The sequence below is a fragment of the Lissotriton helveticus genome, chromosome 5_1 (assembly GCF_964261635.1).
Source record: "Lissotriton helveticus chromosome 5_1, aLisHel1.1, whole genome shotgun sequence".
Lineage (NCBI taxonomy): Eukaryota > Metazoa > Chordata > Amphibia > Caudata > Salamandridae > Lissotriton > Lissotriton helveticus.
The window spans coordinates 912,902,326-912,917,971 of record NC_136065.1 but is presented as its reverse complement, the minus strand read 5'-3'; the positions used below and the strand labels follow the sequence as shown (position 1 = coordinate 912,917,971).

The window sequence follows — 15,646 nt, the reverse complement described above, 5'->3', positions numbered from 1 at the left end:
ATGGAACCTAAACGTGGTCCTTACAAGGCTCATGGGCCCCCCCTTTCGAGCCTTTACACAAGTGTGAATTACAATTCCTAACATGGAAAACTGCGTTCCTGGTTGCCATCACCTCTCTCAAAAGAGTTAGTGAAATACAAGCATTCACAATACAAGAACCATTTTTTCAAATACATCCCAACAAACTGGTTCTTAGGCCCAATCCAAAATTCCTGCCAAAAGTTATCACTCCTTTTCACCTTAACCAATCAGTAGAGCTACCTGTGTTTTTTCAAAACCCAGACTCTGTGTCAGAAAGGGCTTTACACACCCTAGATGTTAGAAGAGCCCTGTTATACTACACAGATAGGACAAAAACCTTTAGAAAGACAAAACAATTTTTTGTATCTTTCTCTCCCCCACACAAAGGCAACCCCATCTCTAAGGGGGGAATTGCCAGGTGGATTGTAAAGTGTATACAAATATGCTATCAAAAAGCTAAATGTACACTGACAGTTCCTCCTAGAGCACACTCTACTCGCAAAATAGGTGCCTCTATGGCTTTCTTAGGAAATATACCACTAGAGGACATATGTAAGGCAGCAACATGGTCTACAATACACACCTTCACTAAACACTTTTGTGTTGATGTGCAGGCCAAGCAGCAAGCTGCAGTAGGCCAAGCTGTTCTTAGAACTCTGTTTCGAAATACTGCAACGGATACAGGCGACCACCGCTAGGGGAGACACTGCTGCACAATCGATGCACAGTATACGATCTGCAGCTCATATGCCTCGAACAGAAAATGCTACTTACCAGTATGCATCTGTTCTTGGCATGTAGAGCTGCAGATTCGTATACGCCCTCCCGCCTCCCCGGGACTTGTATCCGTTCCAGTTATCATCTTAATTAGATGCACACACATGGACATCCTTTCTTTATCTTTCCTTCTGCTACTCCATCATTTCCCATCATGGCGAAAAACAATCTAAGGATGGAGTCGATGCCCATGCGCAGTATTGTCCAAGGGAGGAGTCACCTATCTCGTGACTACAAAGACTTCTTCCAAGAAGACAACAACCTGCAATCATCCGAGCCCAACACCAGGTGGTGATCTAATGCACAGTATACGAATCTGCAGCTCTACATGCCAAGAACAGAGGCATACTGGTAAGTAGCATTTTCCTTTTATAAAACCTGTGTTGTGTCCATCTGTAGTGTTTTCGCTGTATTACTGTGTATATTCACAAATGCTTAACACACTGCCTCTGAGATAAGCCTGTCTGCTTGTGCCAAGCTACCTAGGGGGTGAGCAGGTGTTATTAAGGAGTGTAATCCCTTTATCCTGACTTAGAAATAAGGGTACCTATTTGGACAAAGGTGAATACCATTGCCAACTAGAGACCCCCAGATCTAACAAGCAGTATCACATCAAGGTCAAAAATATCTCCCTCGAGGGATGGGGGTTGAGCCCCATGCACACATCACCACCGCTACCAACCTAGGGCTCCGGTCAGCACCTAGACAAGGTGTTGGAGCCAAGACAGTATCCAGGAAAAAGTCTCGACTACCCCCCCCCACACCCCTCCAAACCCCTTTCAGTCCAAGAGCACACATCCGCACCGAGAAGCCAAAAGGTGCAATCCGAGCCAAAATCTGTGTCTGCTTCAAGACCATCCACAGCAGACTCTGATGAGAAGACTCACCCTTTATAAGCTCCAACAGTAGCTCAATGAGCGACAGCGATTCATCATCGCTGCACAGACGAGAGCTCTACCCCTGGAAAGCCTAAAAGCAGAGACTCGCCTGTAAGGACACTCCACAACTGGACATTTCTCTACAACTAGTGCTTGTCATGCGAATAAAGGGCAAGGCTGCTAGCCCATCACCACCCCCTGCTCCATCCTCCACCGTCGTGTTCTTCACCTTCTCAGGGGTCACCATAGTCTCATTCTGATTGCTGCAGCCCTAGTCTGTACTCTGCAGCAGAGTACTTTGGGGTGCCTGTCTACTTGGGACGACTAGGAGTTGTAATCTGAGAGGACCCTGACCTAGAGCACGCCCCTGTAGTGGCCTCTCCTCCGGACTATACTAGCGTGTTTTCCATTGTGCAACTGCCTTTCAGAAGGTAGATATGCATGTCACCCTGGATGACAATTACTTTCTGGTGGAGGTGCCATCCGGAACATAGTGTTGCTTATTGTTTTTCCCTATGTTGAAGGGTATGGTGAGGTGTTACCCAGAGATTTTCTGCAAGCCTATGAAATCCCCGGTGGTAACACCCAGCAATACATTTCTTTCAATCCGTGTAACATCTGATCACCTGTATATCAGAGATACTGTTCATCCGGGCTCTCTGGTGGTTTCCACTGCCCGAAAGAAAGCAGCAGCCCAAGCCACAGGTGATGTGCAACCTGATAAGTAGAGCAAGCACATTGATGCTGTTGGCAAAAGAATAGCTGTTGGTTCTGATACACACTAGTGCATTGCAAATTCTGTGGACTTCCTCCCGCTACAACAGGGCAGTGAAGAGGATTGGAGACCTTGTTCCAACATTTCCCTGAGCAATATCGTAAGAGTAAAAGAGATTGTTGAAGAGGTGACAGCTAGATCTAACACTACTATACAGTGTGCGCTGAAGTCAATTGATACGGCTGTCAGAGGAGGAAACCTCTCTGCAAACCTTTCCCGCCATGCCTGGCGGCATATTTATGGCTTTAAGCCAGAGGTCCGCTACCATTTTATCTACCTGCCATTTGATGGAGATCAACTTTTAGGCCCACAATTTGAGACGTTGAAAAAGATGAAGAAGAATGCAGATACCACCATGGTCTTGGATGCCCTTGAAGTAGCAGCACCTGGGGCTGTTCTCGAAGGCAGCACATAAGGGGCAGGGCCAATACTACTTTCCTCAACCCGATGCAGTTACCCCAATGACAGCAGCAAGCCTGTTACTAACTGGGAGGTAGAGGATACACAGGCGGCATCTTTAGAGGTAAAATCTTCAAGGATTGTGACAGAAGCACTGCCTCAAGGGTAGCCTCTGCCTCCAAAGATTGACTTGCCCTACATCCTGCCCACCACACTACACATGTTGGCGGGAAGTTTCAAGGATTTCCTTGCTCCTGGGAGGGAATCATCAGAAACCAGTGGGTTCTGTCCATTGTCGAGCATGGCTACTGCCTCGCGCTCACCTCATCCCCACCAAAAATCCCACCTGCATACACATCCTCATCCCAGAACACCTCGTCCTATTACAAAAAGAGGTTCAGGCCCTCCTTCTCAAAGGGGCCATAGGACCAGTGCTATCTCAACACCAGGTCCAACGGCTCCTACTCTATCTGCAGACCCATTTCCACAAGAAACCATCATCACAGACTCATCACTTGCTAGGGGGGCGGACATCTTTGACATGATAGTCCATGTTCTCTGACCACCTCATCAACGGGATTTCCACACCAATGATCTAGAAGTTTTAGCCATTCACCTACCTTTAGCGTTCCTCGTAGACATTCTGGGCACAACAAACCTCCATGTTTTACCTTCAAAAGCAAGACGACACATCCCCCTTCCTCAACCTTCCGCATTAAGGACTCTGTTTTAGACTGTTGCACTATTTACTGGCTAGCTACTGCTCAGAAAAATATTGTTTTTCAGTTGCTTCAGAGCATGTGTATCTACAATCACACATGGTACAAACTGATTGTTATTTCCCCTTTATGCCTCGGTTTGTTGGATTTAAAGCTGTCGATTCACTTGAGACCACTTGCCTCCCTGGAAGCCAGTGTTTGATACAGAGATCTTCAACGTATGCAGTTATTTATACAACACACACAGTCACTATTCATTCTTACTCACAACTCTATATCTAGTCCCACCTGCTGTGCGAAAACCAATCTAACAGTGGAGTCTATACCCACGCATGTTCACTACCAGACGATGAGTCCCGGATACCTTGTTACTTAAAAGGCGTCTTTGGAAAAAAAGCAATTTGCAGCAGTCTCAACCCAACATTAGATGGCGGGAATTGCAAAGCATGTGAATCTATGCTCTACATGAAATGGACAGATTGGAACAGGATAAGTAACATAATACATTTTATTCTTCTATTACATCCCAAATCCCTTGTTTTGTAAGTTCTCTGGATAACCTTCTGGGTGCTCTAGTGCTGTACAAAAATATTGAATAAAAAAATAGATACAAAATACGTTATGCTTGCACAAATGTTAAAATCTCTGATACCTAGTGCTGCATCATGGGCACCTAAACTGTAACCTCCTTTGTTCCACTCATTGGTGGTCACCTAAAATCTTTTACCACTCCTGGCATATACATGGCCTCCAGTTTGTAAGTGTGATATTTTGCTTTGGCTGATTACTTCATTATGTAATTCCCATCATGATATTCAACAGGGTATTAGTTTTGCCTTATTACTCGTTTTTCTTGAACATCGCCTTCCACTTTAACGCAGTATTGTTGCAAACTGAGTAAATGTTACCACTGTTAACAGTGCATACTTCTTTTTTAAAGGACATATGACTAAAATGAATCATAATTGCTCAAGAATTGTATTTAGTAAAATGTACTAAATGAACACAGCAGAGACACCGAAAATACTTTTCTTGCTTACGTACCCCTTGCAATACACAATGTATGATTTAGTGTACTATTTTCAATTAAGCGTTTACTGTAGTTTTGGTTTATGGTAATTACAACATCTGCATTTGCAAGCACTAGAACATTTATTTATGTTTTTATTTTTGTTTTTCAGGGATTTAGTTCCTCTGCACAATGCATGTTCCTACGGCCATTATGAAGTAACAGAACTTCTTTTGCAGGTTTGTCAGTTTATTTTCAATTCAGAAAATGTTGTGTGAGGTTATGAGGTTTCTTTGCTTTAAAAGAACATAGGTCTGAGGGCTGCTGTTAAGTTATTCTTCTAGTCATATTAGTGGCAGTTCTGCTTAATTTCTCCCTCTTCGATGGCTTGTATTTGCCTTGCTCGTTAGGGACATAAGTGGCAGACTGGAGACCTGGATTTGAAATCTGGTTTCCCTACTTTACTGGATTCTGAGTTTTATTTTTCTACCTGCCAAAACTTGGGAGCATTTGGGGCCTATTGGGTTCACCCATTGTATATACAAACAAACCTCCTAAGTTCATGAAAAGAGTGCTGGTAAAACCTTTGCTCTACACTTTGTGGTCAGCCTACAATGACATGTATAATTTTTGCCTAGCATTGTTTTGTAGGTAATGGATTGTGAGATATGAATGTTTTCTTTTCAGCATGGTGCATGTGTAAATGCCATGGACCTTTGGCAGTTTACGCCATTGCATGAAGCAGCATCTAAAAACAGAGTGGAAGTGTGCGGTCTCCTATTAAGCCGTGGTGCTGATCCAACCCTACTCAACTGCCATAACAAAAGTGCCATAGATTTGGCTCCCACTGCTGAATTAAAGGAGCAAATGCCATGTGAGTAAAATAGTTGATCTTAAACTATAGTAATTATTGCTTCTAATGAAATAAGGAGTGCTAATACATTTTTGAAACAATCAACTTGTCATAGCCTGATTTTACCAAGAACTTGTGATGTTAACCTTTGTAAAATTCTTAATATTGTTTTGTCCAGTCTCTTCGGTTAAAGTCTGTTTTTTTCCTGCTTGGAATATCAACAAAAACTTGTATGCTAGATCAGTTGGAATTACAAAATTTAAAGCTAGAATTGTCTTAGTTGTTAATTTGATTCATTTGGTCATTTTTTTCTAATCTGTGAAGACCCTGACAGTAGGATGGCAGAGTAATAGAATGAGCAGACAGATGCAAGACCATAAAACAGGATTAGATTCTTCAGAAGTAGATTACGTTTTTTTTTAGTAGACGAAAACTCATTTAGCCATGTTAAAGCTAAGGGGCACAGCTTACATGAGATACAACTAAGTCCTGGGCACTCATATACAATAGTGGATATAGAAGAGTTTCTTTAAGTGTAAGTTCATAGAAAAAGGTCCATTAATAACAATTGCAGAGGAGGAGTTCCATATTTCTTTTAATTTTCTTTGTGTTGTAAGTCACACAGCATAGAACAACCAGCCGACACGGGTTTCGTCAAGGTGTCAATTAACTATGACTCTTCAGGGCTGGGAATGATACAAAAAGAGACTTGAGCACGACTATATGGAGAACAACTCACTGGGGAATCAAACTCCTTAGTTTGGTGACATTTGTGCATATCACCCATTATACGTGGAAACCCTAAACAAATACCAATCGAGCAATAAGTGAAAATGTGAGGTAAAATAGAGACACGGTGGAGACATCCGTGTGTGCATTAGAAGCTCACCTGTGGAGATAACATACATACACATACACTTGTTAATTAATTTGAAGGTTTGTGGAACCCTGTCACACGCGATGCCTCAGGCTCAATCCTTTGATAAAATTCAATGTTGACTGAAATGCGTCAGGAATGCCTATGTGAGCAAATAAAAAGATTTTCCTCACTGCTGAGAGTGCGGCTCGTTTCCCCTTTTCGAGGAGAAGGGGGTTGTTAATATTAATATAAATATATATATATATATATATATATATATATATATATATATATATATATATATATATATATATATATATATATATATATATATATAAAAGCTCACTCCCTCCCAGTCCTGGGAGAAAAATAAAGACCGCACACACGGGAATCTTTGCAACGGCAACTTTACTCGCACAGACGCGTTTCGGAAGCAACGCTTCCTTCCTCAATGTTAGTTACACCGTAACACGCGACTTGGCGCCATTTATTTCAAATTTGGCAAACGAGCTGTATTGGCAGACACAGAGAGAGGACTGACGCGTGTGCGCCATGTTGCTAATGCGTTTCATCCCGCATTAGCATACTCGTATTCAAACCATACATTTTGCATTTATCAATTATCACATTTCTGAAAAAGCCATTTGACTTTCCAACCAAAATTTGCATAATAAAATACTGCCGTGGATCGGCACATCTCCTCTCTCTAATTTACCGGGAAATGGATTATAAATCTTGCCGTGGATCGGCCTGAGGCAACACTAAGGTTGCCATATAAATTTCCAAATACCCAATACCATCATATTTGCCAATCACTCTCGAATGTTTGCATTTCAAAATAGTAACAATAAAGTTGCAAGATTTCACAAAAATCCTTAGAAAACAAAAGAAGTATAATACATCATTAGACAAGCATTGTCCCGTGATACCAGACACACAATGATGATTAGTTACTGAAAGACACTATTTACAAACAAGCATTGTCGTGCAGCTGTAATTCACTTATATTTACACTGGAAATGCTGTGTGGCATTAACATTTCAACTCCCTAGATGCACAGTCAATTCCTCCCCACAATTCAATCCCCAGGGGGCTTTGGTTTGACAATCTATGATGTAACGGGATTCTAGCCTGCGAAGTTTTTGCAGTTTATCCCCTCCCCTAATATTGTCTGAGATCGCATCCAGGCAAAAGTACTGTAACAGGTTCCTGTCGCTCTTATGTTTGATCGAAAAGTGTCTGGCGACAGGATATGTAAAATCTCTGTTTACTATTGCCCGCATATGCTCCAGAATACGTAATTTCACGGGGTTGATTGTACTGCCTATGTATCTAAGCCCACAGGGGCAAAGAAGACAATAGACAGCAAAGGGGGAGGTGCATGTGAGGAACTGATTTATTTTCCTCTTCTTTCTGGTACCACAACCCATGATTTCATAAGAGTAAACCCTTTTACTATTGGCACAGGCTTTGCATCGGCCACAAGGAAAGTAGCCTTTCGCATCTTTTAAGTTGCTCGTGCGTACCGGAACAGGTGACAGATGACTATGTACCAAGGTATCTCTCAACGAGCGTGCTCTTTTAAAGGTAATCAAGGGATTGGCAGGTATGTCACTCCCTATGATATTATCCTTTTGCAAAATATGCCAATGTCTCTTAAGGATACTCCTCAATTGTTGACAATCTTTGGAGTGAGGTGTGACCATCCTAAATTTCTCTATGTCAGTAAAGGGTTTCTGCTTTTTAACAAACAAAGTCTGCCTGGGTTGTGTCCTTACTCTATCCAGAGTGTTCCTTAACAGTTGCCTACTGTACCCCCTCGCCTCAAATCTGTCATTACTCTCTTTTGCGGCCAATTCGAAATCCTCGTTAGTGGAACAGTTACGTTTTAGCCGTAGAAGCTCACCATAAGGTATACTCTTGATGAGTTTCTGTGGATGGTTGGACGACGCATGCAACGTACTGTTTCCCGCTGTCGGCTTTCTATAGAGGGAAGTTTGAATCATGTTGTTAATCACCTCTATTCTCAAGTCAAGGTACACCGCTTCGCTTGTGCTGATATTACCAGTGAAGATTAAATTACAGTTGTTATCATTCAGCACATTTACATACTGCCATGCTGTTTCTACTGAACCATTCCACACTATGCACAAATCGTCAATGTAACGATACCAGCAAACGATACAGTTTGACCATTGTTCTTTCTCAGGCCCCCAGGCTTCCTGCTCCTCCCACCAGCCCACGAATAAATTCGCGTAGCTGGGGGCGAAGCAGGAACCCATGGCTGTACCAGACAACTGTCTAAACAAATCATCCTGAAAAAGAAAGATGTTATTTTCAAGACAAAAGGCAACAAACTCCATCAACATAGCATTATGTTGAGCATATTTCAGTTGTCTCTTCCCTAAGAAGTACTGGATCGCCTTCATTCCCTGTGCATGCTCAATGCTAGTGTAGAGACTGGTAATGTCGAGAGTCAGCAGGCAGTATCCTGGTTGCCAAGTAATTGCCTCAATTTTCTCAATGAAATCAGCAGTGTCTCGAATATAAGACTTGAGGCCCAACACCATTTCGAATAGGTAATGATCTAAAAATTTAGACAAATTCTCACTCAGGCTACCCATAGATGAAATAATGGGACGCCCTGGTGGTTTATCCATGTTCTTATGAACTTTGGGCAAGTAGTAGAAAGTTGGGGTAACAGGGTGTGTTGTTTTCAAGAAAAGATATTCTTCTGTTTCCAGCATCTGTTTGTCATGCCAGATGCTGGAAACAGAAGAATATCTTTTCTTGAAAACAACACACCCTGTTACCCCAACTTTCTACTACTTGCCCAAAGTTCATAAGAACATGGATAAACCACCAGGGCGTCCCATTATTTCATCTATGGGTAGCCTGAGTGAGAATTTGTCTAAATTTTTAGATCATTACCTATTCGAAATGGTGTTGGGCCTCAAGTCTTATATTCGAGACACTGCTGATTTCATTGAGAAAATTGAGGCAATTACTTGGCAACCAGGATACTGCCTGCTGACTCTCGACATTACCAGTCTCTACACTAGCATTGAGCATGCACAGGGAATGAAGGCGATCCAGTACTTCTTAGGGAAGAGACAACTGAAATATGCTCAACATAATGCTATGTTGATGGAGTTTGTTGCCTTTTGTCTTGAAAATAACATCTTTCTTTTTCAGGATGATTTGTTTAGACAGTTGTCTGGTACAGCCATGGGTTCCTGCTTCGCCCCCAGCTACGCGAATTTATTCGTGGGCTGGTGGGAGGAGCAGGAAGCCTGGGGGCCTGAGAAAGAACAATGGTCAAACTGTATCGTTTGCTGGTATCGTTACATTGACGATTTGTGCATAGTGTGGAATGGTTCAGTAGAAACAGCATGGCAGTATGTAAATGTGCTGAATGATAACAACTGTAATTTAATCTTCACTGGTAATATCAGCACAAGCGAAGCGGTGTACCTTGACTTGAGAATAGAGGTGATTAACAACATGATTCAAACTTCCCTCTATAGAAAGCCGACAGCGGGAAACAGTACGTTGCATGCGTCGTCCAACCATCCACAGAAACTCATCAAGAGTATACCTTATGGTGAGCTTCTACGGCTAAAACGTAACTGTTCCACTAACGAGGATTTCGAATTGGCCGCAAAAGAGAGTAATGACAGATTTGAGGCGAGGGGGTACAGTAGGCAACTGTTAAGGAACACTCTGGATAGAGTAAGGACACAACCCAGGCAGACTTTGTTTGTTAAAAAGCAGAAACCCTTTACTGACATAGAGAAATTTAGGATGGTCACACCTCACTCCAAAGATTGTCAACAATTGAGGAGTATCCTTAAGAGACATTGGCATATTTTGCAAAAGGATAATATCATAGGGAGTGACATACCTGCCAATCCCTTGATTACCTTTAAAAGAGCACGCTCGTTGAGAGATACCTTGGTACATAGTCATCTGTCACCTGTTCCGGTACGCACGAGCAACTTAAAAGATGCGAAAGGCTACTTTCCTTGTGGCCGATGCAAAGCCTGTGCCAATAGTAAAAGGGTTTACTCTTATGAAATCATGGGTTGTGGTACCAGAAAGAAGAGGAAAATAAATCAGTTCCTCACATGCACCTCCCCCTTTGCTGTCTATTGTCTTCTTTGCCCCTGTGGGCTTAGATACATAGGCAGTACAATCAACCCCGTGAAATTACGTATTCTGGAGCATATGCGGGCAATAGTAAACAGAGATTTTACATATCCTGTCGCCAGACACTTTTCGATCAAACATAAGAGCGACAGGAACCTGTTACAGTACTTTTGCCTGGATGCGATCTCAGACAATATTAGGGGAGGGGATAAACTGCAAAAACTTCGCAGGCTAGAATCCCGTTACATCATAGATTGTCAAACCAAAGCCCCCTGGGGATTGAATTGTGGGGAGGAATTGACTGTGCATCTAGGGAGTTGAAATGTTAATGCCACACAGCATTTCCAGTGTAAATATAAGTGAATTACAGCTGCACGACAATGCTTGTTTGTAAATAGTGTCTTTCAGTAACTAATCATCATTGTGTGTCTGGTATCACGGGACAATGCTTGTCTAATGATGTATTATACTTCTTTTGTTTTCTAAGGATTTTTGTGAAATCTTGCAACTTTATTGTTACTATTTTGAAATGCAAACATTCGAGAGTGATTGGCAAATATGATGGTATTGGGTATTTGGAAATTTATATGGCAACCTTAGTGTTGCCTCAGGCCGATCCACGGCAAGATTTATAATCCATTTCCCGGTAAATTAGAGAGAGGAGATGTGCCGATCCACGGCAGTATTTTATTATGCAAATTTTGGTTGGAAAGTCAAATGGCTTTTTCAGAAATGTGATAATTGATAAATGCAAAATGTATGGTTTGAATACGAGTATGCTAATGCGGGATGAAACGCATTAGCAACATGGCGCACACGCGTCAGTCCTCTCTCTGTGTCTGCCAATACAGCTCGTTTGCCAAATTTGAAATAAATGGCGCCAAGTCGCGTGTTACGGTGTAACTAACATTGAGGAAGGAAGCGTTGCTTCCGAAACGCGTCTGTGCGAGTAAAGTTGCCGTTGCAAAGATTCCCGTGTGTGCGGTCTTTATTTTTCTCCCAGGACTGGGAGGGAGTGAGCTTTTATATTTGAAGCGCGAAGCTCTGACGCGCTGAGACGAGCACCCGCTGTAAGTGTGCACCGGACTTTGGAGCAGTGAGCTTGGATATATATATATATATATATATATATATATATATATATATATATATATTAGTTCAAACGGTATGCAGGCTTAAAACAAACGGTTGTGACATTATTATGTGAGTTTCTTTTTCGGGATAACTATTAGTAATTATAGCTAGCCAAGCAAAGGGATCCTAGTATTGAATTGTAACAGAAGTTACCTGAACCAGAAGCTAACTAGCAGTTGGGTAAACTAGACCGTGTGATATCACGTTACAGGCAGGTAGGCCAAAGAACAATAAGGGAAGGTGATCAGGGCAAAAACAGGCAACAAAATAAAAATAAAAACCGGAAGTAAGGTGCTCTGTGAGTGGGACACGTATAATACCTTGTTGGGGTTCGGGAATGTTAGGCGCGATAGGTATGGAGTCTGACACCTGGAGTAAACTTTTTAAAGAAGGTTTTATTTTAAGGTATGCCTTGCGTCTTCGGTTCGACACTCTCAGCCGGGCAAACTCATCCGGCTCCGTCTTGACGCCTCGGGGAAATATGGGATGTTCCAGGGTGTTTCTCCCTCGCCGGGCTCCGTAGTCAGCCAGGCCTCTGGTTCTCGGGGTTGGATGTCGTTATTGTGATGTCCCTCTCGGGTTATGCACGTCCCATGGAAAAGAAACAGAAATGTAGGAACCGTTAATACTCGTTCCGTTTTCTACTCAAGGTATATGGGGCCGGGGAGTGAGGGAAACCAGGTGCTCAAGTGTCGGCAACACACATCCGTTCAGGTGCTCTTGGTGCTCGTGAGGAAGGGGGTTGCTCAGCGTAAGCTCACACACTATGTACACCGGCTCTTTCACTCGTTTGCTTGACTGCGTGTCACCCAGCCCGCCACTCTGCCCCGTACCTTGGAAAGCCACGTTCCTCCCTCAGGACCGTGGCTGGGCGAATCGCAGGGTCGTTGGCCTCCTGGCTTGTAGTCCTCTTCTGGGCTCGTCAGGGTCGTCTCTCCTGCTCCGCTTGTCTCCGCTCTCCAGCCTCGCGATCGTACCACCTCTTCTGCTCCGGAACTGCTGCTCAACGTCTTCCGGGTTGGGCTGCCTTTTGACATCGTCATCGACCAGGGGGGCGGGGTCTCCACCACACCGCCGGGATCCTTAAAGGGCCCATACGCCTCGTTGCCTCTCAGCTCCCACTGGGACCCGTAGTCGGAAGAAGCCCGCTCCTCTGGCCATGTATCCGCAGTCTGTGAGTCGGGAATAGAGACAGGTGAAAGGGGGGGGACCGCCGACCACCAGTCCACATCCATCTCAGGGTGACCCGCCCCGTGACATACCTGCTCTGATGTGAGCAAGGCGGTGTAGTCTGAAAAGGATATGGTAGAGAGAGACAAATATTAGTAATAGAGCCCGCAATGGTGACTCTAGTAATGGCGTCTAAGGAAATACAGTACTGCACGCGTTCGCTAAGAGACAAGACTCACTGAGACACCGGTGTTAATTCCAACCCGGTGTGTCATAACAGGAGGGTGTTAGTACTTTTGTCGAGTCTGAAGGAAAATCTAGGATGGCAGTGAGATAAAACAGATAATACTAATTATCTAACCAGAAGCTGAATCGCAATAATTATGAAAAGAATAGAAGTTCAACATACTTAGATTGTGTCATTCGAGATAAGACGGTGACGGATGTGTGGTGGATGGAAAAGGGTAGGAGAAAACACCACCGTTATGAAGCAAGGACATCCTAAGTGAGACTGAGAACGAGGTGCTAGACATGCCTGTACTTGGATGCACCAGATGGTGTAATCTAGAGGGGTATGGTAAAAAGATGCATCAGTACTCCTGTAGGAGACCGTGCAGGTTTACTGAGGTTTAGAAGACTATGCAGAGCGAGAACCATATTGCTGTAAGTAAGCCAACTTACCGAGATACTGGTATCTGAAAGAAACAGGTTAGTATTAGATTCCTTACCTTAGAATATCCCCAGGCGTCCGTCTGGATCCGGAAACTTTTGCGTAGCAGTACCCCTGCGCGTCGGTAGGCGTCGTCTGCAGGCGTCTCCTGCGGCTCCGCGTCCGTCGTCGGCGTCATGCGCCGTGATGACATCGCTGGAGTATATAGACGCCGCCTCCGCGCGCTGACGTCAGTTCTTCTTTTTTCCGCGCCAGTTATCGCAGATCCGAAGAGCAGTACTCCGGTCTTTGACCAAAGTTTTTTGAAATCTTTCTGTTACTCTTAAGGTGCCGGTAGGATGCCCGGTTTTAAGAACTGTGACGACTGTGACCGCACGATGTCGGTCACGGATCATCACCGACTCTGCCTCCGGTGCCTGGGCCCGGACCACGACGTGGACGCCGGCGTCGATTGCCGGGCCTTGACGACTAAAGCTAGACGGGAGCGGTCCCGCAAGCTACTCGAGCTCCGGGTGTCGGCCCCGCGTCGGGAGCGGTCCCGGTGCGGACGGAGGTCTAGGGAGCGATCGAGGGAGCGGTCGCGGAGCCGTCACGAGCGCTCCGGGAGTCGTCACCATTCCTCTGGTTCCTCAGGTAGGAAGCATAAGAAGTCGGGGCGTCGTCATCGTACCCCCGACTCCCCCCCGACGCTCGCGCGATGCGGCCGGGGGTTCGGGTGGCCCCACCCCCGCGGCTCCGCGTGAGTCGCCGACGCGGCCTGCTCCATACCCTGCGGTCCCTGGGCAGGGCGCGTCGCCCGAGGAGATTGAGACAATCCTCATGGCCATGAGGGCACTGTCTCCTCCGACGGGGCCTACGGCGCTTGCGGGCCCGGTGGTCCCGTCCGGGGTCCTAGCGGTTCGGGTGCTCCTGCCTCGACGCCGTCGGGTGCTCCGGCCCCGGCGCCGCAGGGACCTTCAGGGTCGACGCCGGCTGGTCAACCGGCCTCTCCGGCGCCGATTCCATCGGGGCAATCCACGGCCCCGCCCCCGCGCGGCGCCGGGTCTCCGGCGCGGCTCCGGGCGGCGCCGCCCCCATTCCCTCTCCGACCGCGGAGTCGAACCGGCGTCGCCCGACGCCGAGTCCGACGGGGCCTGTTGACCCCGGGGAGCCGGTCTACATTGTTGACTCCGAATATGGTGAGGATGTAGATTGCGGAGAGGAGTGGGAGGGGTCTGAGGACCCTCTGACCCGCGAGTGTCAGTACGATGTGGACTGGACAGGTGACTTGGGTGACGCCAGTGGTCTGGATGACTCCCCCAACCCTGGCTTTGTCTCGCCTCCTACCGTGGCTACGGAGGAGGGGGCAGCTTATTCAGTGGTGTTGATGAGGGCTGCCAAGGCCTTACACCTTGAGCTCCCCGTCGCGGCCGTGAGGACTAACATCCTCACTGAGGTACTCAAACCGCAGTCATGCCCACAGGAGCCACTGCTGCCGTTCAATGAGGCCTTAACTGACGTTCTTTTGGGCACGTGGTCCAGGCCCGCTTCAGGTTCACCTGTTGATAGGAACGTGGCCAGACGCCACCGTCTGTGTACGGATGACCCGAAGTTCTTGTCCACCCATCCCACCCCTGAGAGCCTGGTGATCCAGGCCTCGACTTCCCAGACCGCATTCCCGTCGGCCCCGCCCGACCGGGAATCTAAGAGGTACGACCAGTATGGTAAGAAGGTCTTTTCGTCCCTGAGTCTGGGACTGCGGTCTTGCAACACCGCGTGCCTCTTGGGCCGCTACACCCACTCTCTGTGGGATACGGTCGCGGAACTGCTGCCTGAATGCCCGCAGGAGGTACGGGCTAAGCTCGGCAAGGCTATGATTGAAGGCCGAGACGCAGCAAGATACTCCATACGGTGTGGTCTTGATACGACCGACTCACTGGGCAGGGCGATGTCCACGACGGTGGCGATTCGTCGCCACGCCTGGCTGAGATCCGCCAATTTCTCGGCAGATGTCCAGTCTGCATTGATGGACATGCCGTTTGATGGCAGTCGCCTGTTTGGCGACAAAGCGGACCACGCGCTGGAACGCTTCAAGGACTCCAGGGTCACGGCCAAGTCCTTGGGTCTCTCGACCCAGCGCCAGCAGACAGGTTCGTTTCGCTCCTTTCGTGGCCGTGGGAACCGCCGTGGTGGCGGTCGGGGACAGCGGCGAGGTCAGACCACACCTCCCCCCGCAGCGTCCGCCTCTAAATCC

The 15,646-nt window shown here is 46.1% G+C and overlaps 1 protein-coding gene across 1 annotated transcript in view; it reads left to right on the top strand.

Annotated features, from left to right (window-relative positions):
• The window catches only part of LOC144752568 (poly [ADP-ribose] polymerase tankyrase-2-like), a 281,081-nt gene that overhangs the window by 70,667 nt on the left and 194,768 nt on the right, over positions 1–15,646 (top strand). The window contains exons 7-8 of the mRNA XM_078640457.1: positions 4,751–4,817; positions 5,266–5,452. Of these exons, the coding sequence (XP_078496583.1) occupies positions 4,751–4,817; positions 5,266–5,452 (254 nt within the window). The remainder of the gene's footprint in view (positions 1–4,750; positions 4,818–5,265; positions 5,453–15,646) is intronic.